At 34.6% G+C, this 5,551-nt stretch overlaps 1 protein-coding gene across 2 annotated transcripts; it reads right to left on the bottom strand.

The window, feature by feature from the left end:
• Positions 1–667: 667 nt before the first annotated feature.
• Positions 668–3,070, bottom strand: LOC149165911 (3-dehydrosphinganine reductase TSC10A-like). Of its 2 annotated transcripts, none has more exons than XM_089431213.1 (4): positions 2,587–3,070; positions 2,019–2,348; positions 1,293–1,482; positions 668–1,172 (listed from the first exon to the last, which is right to left on the bottom strand). In XM_089431213.1, the coding sequence occupies exons 1-4, from the start codon at positions 2,860–2,862 to the stop codon at positions 844–846; spliced, it is 1,125 nt and encodes a 374-aa protein (XP_089287339.1). In that variant the 5' UTR covers positions 2,863–3,070; the 3' UTR covers positions 668–843. The 2 variants fall into 2 exon arrangements, with proteins under 2 accessions (XP_089287339.1, XP_089287340.1); XM_089431214.1 differs by having other exon boundaries at positions 683–1,172; positions 2,019–2,285; positions 2,587–3,057.
• Positions 3,071–5,551: the final 2,481 nt, after the last annotated feature.

Here is a 5,551-nt window from a genome sequence, read left to right as displayed (position 1 = left end):
AGCAAAAATTATTTTCATCTTAGCAACTTGCAAGCCTGCTCATTCAAATATATAAACTTTAATAATAAAAACCCTCAGATACACAGTAGTAATATTCGAATTCAAACTTCTATAATCCTCTTACTCGTATCACTTCACATTCATGAATTATTTCTATACTCGTCACAACTTTACACATTTTACAATGGTCAAGCCTATAACTGTAGATTTAAAATGTTATTTATTTTAGATTTAAAATGTTATTTATTTTAGATTTAAAATGTTATTTATTTTAGTAATTTTGTATTAATTTTTAAGTACAATTTCATTATTTTATATTTTGATTTTTAATTTATTTATTAAAATTGTAAATTTATATTATATCATTTAATTTTCAAATAAATTATTAAATTTACTTATATATTTAACATTATTATTTAAATAATAAAAAATATAATCTCATTAAAAATAATATTATAAATTTTAAATTGAAACATAATTAAACATAAAATAATTAAATTCACCTTTTCTTTATTTTATTAAATCTAAATAGCATAACCTACTCCTTCCATTTGCTTCACATCCACTTTACGATTTTGCAAACAATAGAAATTAATGGCGATGAGCAACCACCCTGTAGAAGAGCAGCAATGACCAACCTGCCTGTTGAAGAGCATTAAATACCACTCAGAAACAAGAAAGTGTACACATCCCATGACATTTAATGCTTAAGGCTGTGCTGCAGGGTGGTTTTTAATCTCCTTATGGAAACAAATACATAGAAAAGTTCTGCGAAGAAATTGGAATATGTACATCGCCATAGCTGAATGGCTCTTTTGCATTCCAATGCTCGCTCAAACCCCATTATGGGGTGGTCCGGTATCGTTGTTGACGAATAGTTTTAAAGACAAATGCCTTGAATAAATATGTGCCCATTGTCAATTTCACTGCAGCGAAGATAAAGATCTCTATTATTGTCGTCCATATTGATTCAGCTGGAAACACGCCACGGGAAAAAGTGGTGAGGAAAAGTGCTATGGGACTTGTTACTACCAGAAACGAGCCCTTCTTTATCCCTTGGACTGTGGCTCTTGCAATGTCCTGCGGCTCTTCCAGTTTGTCCATATTGTAAAAGTCTATTACTCTCATGATCGCGTGGATGCTTTCAAGATTTTGCGAGTTTCTCTTCTGAGCTGTGGAAAATAGATCCAGTGTAAATAATATTTCGCAATAAAAAACATAAACCCGCCTTATCTAGGCACATAAAGAAGCAAGAAAATAAAATAGCATGAACTGCACAGAGAATCTCTAACCTTCTTGTTGGAGAGGCGTCTTTGCAAGGAGATTCGCTCGACCTTCTGGTAGGAGAGGCGTCTTTGCAAAGCCTGGACAGCAAATAGTCACTCGAATGTTGAATGGCAACAGCTCAAACCTTAGGCACTCGGCCAGTCCTTTAAGGGCATGCTTAGTCGCTGTGTATATGCCATAACCATAGCATGGATGCTGCATTTTTATATTATGCCAAATGTATAACTGAACTTGTTAGCTTTGCAAGTTACCTCAGCTGATTTCGGCATTATGCTATTTTATCATCCATTCAGATTAAATTTGGGGAAATTTCCCTTTGGAAAAAAAAAATGATCAAACTTTAAAGACTTTACACTGTAAATCCCTGAAGAAGTCATCTAACTATTATGAAATTTGGATTTAGATCCGTTTCTTGATTATTTGATGAAACTTTAAAAGATTTTAAACTGTAAATCCCTGAAGGAGCAATCTAACTATTATGAAATTTAGATTCTGATGTTTCTTTATTATTTGATCAATCTTTAAAAGACTTTAAACGGTAAATCTCTTGAGAAGCAATCAAACTAGTATGAAATTTGGATTCAGATCTGTTCCATGATTATTTAATCAAATTTTAAAAGACTTTAAACTGTAAATCCCTGAAGGAGCAATCCAACTATTATGAAATTTGGATTCATATCCGTTTCTTAAATTAAAGTAACAGAAATTTCGATAAATTAAAGATTACTTACCATAGAAGCCAGCGATCCCATGAGAACAATGGCTGCCGGATTTGACTTGCTGCTGCGTTGTTTCATCAATGGCAACGAAGAATGAACGGTGTAGACTACCCCGCTGAGATTAGTGCGGATGATAGAATCCACATCTGTAATGTTGATTTCATCCATGTAGCCTATTCTAGCTATTCCTGCGTTGCAGATAACAACGTCAAAAGGTCGCCACTCGTAACACTCCTTTATAGCTGTTGAAATGGATTCATAGTCCCCCACATCTGCAACCTTCACCACAAAGCTCAGATCATTCCACAGACTTCCATGATTAAACCCCCTGGGGCAGAAGATCTAGATAGAAATAACGTGATCAAGAGGTCGTTAAAAGCTGCAGAGAAATTTATGCAAAGAACCCTACATTTGTCCAAGCTTTATCCAGAAAGAATGTGATAAGAGGTTTTTCAACGAAAAAGCTGTACAGAAATTTAGGTAAAGAACACTACCTTTGTGCAAACTTTACCCAGAAAGAATGTGATCAAGAGGCTTTTCAACGAAAAAGCTATACAGAAATTTATGTAAAGAACCCTACCTTTGTGCAAACTTTATCCAGAGAATATTTCCCCTGTTGAGCAATGTCTGAAATGGCATCATCTATTTGAGAAGAACTGTTAGAGATGAGGGTCACGTATCCTCCCTCTTCAAGAACCTCCATTGCAATGGCAAAGCCGATGCCCCTTGATCCTCCGGTTACCACAACGTGTTTGCCTCTTAAACTCGGCATCCTCTGGCATGCTTTCTTCCCAAAGATAACGAAACAGATGATACTGATAGGTATACAGATCACTATTACCAGCCATGAATCCATTTTTTTTTTGTTAAACTCGACTCCTGTATAATCTGTATAATCTACGGTTATAATATATAGAGATCGGACCGATAATTACAAGACAACCAGCGCTCTGCACATTTAATAGGTATTTGGTATGAAAATGAAATAACCAGCTCTGCACATTTAATGGGATATTGGTAAGAAAAATAAAATGTCAGGCTTATCTAAAAGGAGATACCAGTACCTTTTAAGACGCCTGAGGAGAATATGATAAATTGCAATTCAGAGCTGTAAGGAACAATACTAAGGAGTGAGGAGTGCTTTCATGAATTCTTTAGCGGCAGTAAATATGACAGTACTTACTCACGTCACGTCACACATACATATGCAGAGCTGGTTGTATCATTAATAAAAAAATTAGCTGTAGTCTCAGCCAACTATTTGTCTGTTTTTTTAGCCGTAGCCTCACCCAACTGTTTGTTTGTTTTTTTAAACGGAAAGTGATAAATTTTTGGTGATATTTTGATAAATTTTGGTAGGGGTTGTTTAAATTTGAAGATTTTGAGTATTTTGAATATCAGGGGTGGGAGTATTTGGAGTTAATATGCAAAAGGTAATAATGATATTATGTTTTGTATACTAATTCTCCCTATTCTCACTCATGATATTATGTTTTTTTGTATTAGGTAAAACATAATAATGATATTATGTCTTGCATATTAACTCTTTCCACTCCTAGGGTTGAGTGTGGGGATATAATATGCAAAACCTAATATCATGGGTGGGTGTAGGAAGAGTTAATGTATCATATCATGAGTGGGGTACAGGGGTTTAATATACAAAACATAATATCATTATTATATTTAGCATATTAACTTTACCAGCCCACCCCATGTGAAGGGAGTAAATATGAAAAACATGGGGTTGGGGGTGAGGAATGTTAATATGCATAACATTATTATGTTTTTCATTTAACACCCCCAACCCCATATATGATGTTATGTTTTGCATATTATCTCCCCCCATCCTCACCCCGAGGGAAGTAACCCACCCTAAGGGAAGTTACTATGCAAAACATAATATCACTATTATGTTTTTCATATTAACTACCCCCACCCCTACCCCAATACTTGCAGGGAAGGGATAGGGGGAGTTAATATGGAATACATAATAATCACATTAAGGGTAGAGAGTGGGCGAAATAATATAGAAACATAAAAAGAGGGTGGGGAGTGTGGGAAATAATAGAGAAAACATAAAACCTCTTTTACTTTTTATTTATTACTCCCCCAACCCTCACCCTCTTCCCCAAGTGATAGAATGTCCTGTTATTAACACTTGATTGGTGTCTTTCTTACTTTCCCTCAAACCTTGCATCGTACAAGGAGACATATCAGTTAATTTGAACAATGTAGAATACTTAAACTATTGGTAAATGACAATTTCTATTGACTCTTAGACAATCAATCAATGAAGAGAACCTATTAGGTTTTTCATATTAACTCACTCCATGTCCAACCCAAAATTTATGTATGGTGGGCGTGGGGAGAGTTAATATGAAAAATATTATGTTTTGCATATTAACTTCCCCCACCCCTTGTGTTTGAGGGAGATATTGTAACTCTAGACTTATCGTACATTTAGAGAGATCAAATCCTTTTAGGTGAAAACCTCTTTTATAACGAAAAACACCAGGAAATGGTTGCATTTTAAGAAATTTGATTCCTCTAAATCCATTCATGCGAAACATATTTATATCAGAAATATACATGGTTCACTACTTGCAGAGCATTGCATGACAAGGCTCGAAGTCACTATAAGAAATTATCATTTTGAGTTCAAATGTTAGATGTGGTAATTGAAATTGAGTGGAGAGGTTCAAAACATTTATCTCGACCACTCAAGCTAAATACAATGACTAAATATATATTAATATATTTATAAATTTAAGTTAGTTTCTTTTTGCAATTTTGGTATTGTATTGCCTCACAGAATCATTTCAACTAGGTCCATCAATCTTCTAACCATCATAAACATGTTTTCTAGTAGGTGGCCTCAACCTCCCAAGAGGAAAGCGAGATATCTTTTACCACCTACTTATAGATTAATTTTTCCAAAATTCTAATAGCATTAATAACTTAAGAATGATAAGAATATCAACTATCAAATCCCAAAACAAATGGTTGTAAGAAAAAGGAATAAAAGTTAAGAGTCTGATGAGGTGACTAGTGTCGGATCTTTGGCACTAGATCATGGTGGAGTAGGAATAGTAGAAATACAGAGATTGTGGAACTCAATATGGTCCAACCTAGCATACATTCATTCAAGACAAACATGATGGTTTCAATGCACCTGTTTTACATCATCAAGGTTGACAAATATATTCTATCTTTCTGCTCTATTTTTAGGTAACAACTTATCCAAGAAGGTTTTCATTTGCTAATATAAGTAGGTGACATTAAAATATTCTTTTTTCGTTTCCCTGATATGACTAGGGTCAAGAACCTATTGTCCAACTTCATCCAAAATCTTTGAGTCAAAGAAGACCTACCTTTCTCTAGCTGACAGTGTTATAGACATTTTTGTGCCTCGCGACATGGAGCATGAAATGTCAATAATTACAGGGATCCTCAGTCCCTAAACATGTTGTTCTTACCCCTAAAAGAGCAAGGTCATCAAACAACAGCACTTCCAATCAGTTCTCCACCTGAAAACACTTCAAAAC

Source organism: Pinus tabuliformis, chromosome 5_1 (genome assembly GCF_031772625.1).
Source record: "Pinus tabuliformis cultivar Carrire ecotype Pingquan chromosome 5_1, CPIR1, whole genome shotgun sequence".
In the NCBI taxonomy this organism is placed as follows: domain Eukaryota; kingdom Viridiplantae; phylum Streptophyta; class Pinopsida; order Pinales; family Pinaceae; genus Pinus; species Pinus tabuliformis.
This window is presented reverse-complemented; position numbering and strand designations above follow the sequence as displayed.

Bases quoted from the DNA above. Each gene is read 5' to 3' on its own strand.
- LOC149165911 (XM_089431213.1), bottom strand. From the start codon at position 2,862: ATGGATTCATGGCTGGTAATAGTGATCTGTATACCTATCAGTATCATC. The intron at 2,349-2,586 runs GTAGGGTTCTTT...ATTTCTATCTAG, and splicing joins TGGATAAAGTTTGCACAAAG to ATCTTCTGCCCCAGGGGGTT. The intron at 1,483-2,018 runs GTAAGTAATCTT...ATAAAAATGCAG, and splicing joins TGGGATCGCTGGCTTCTATG to CATCCATGCTATGGTTATGG.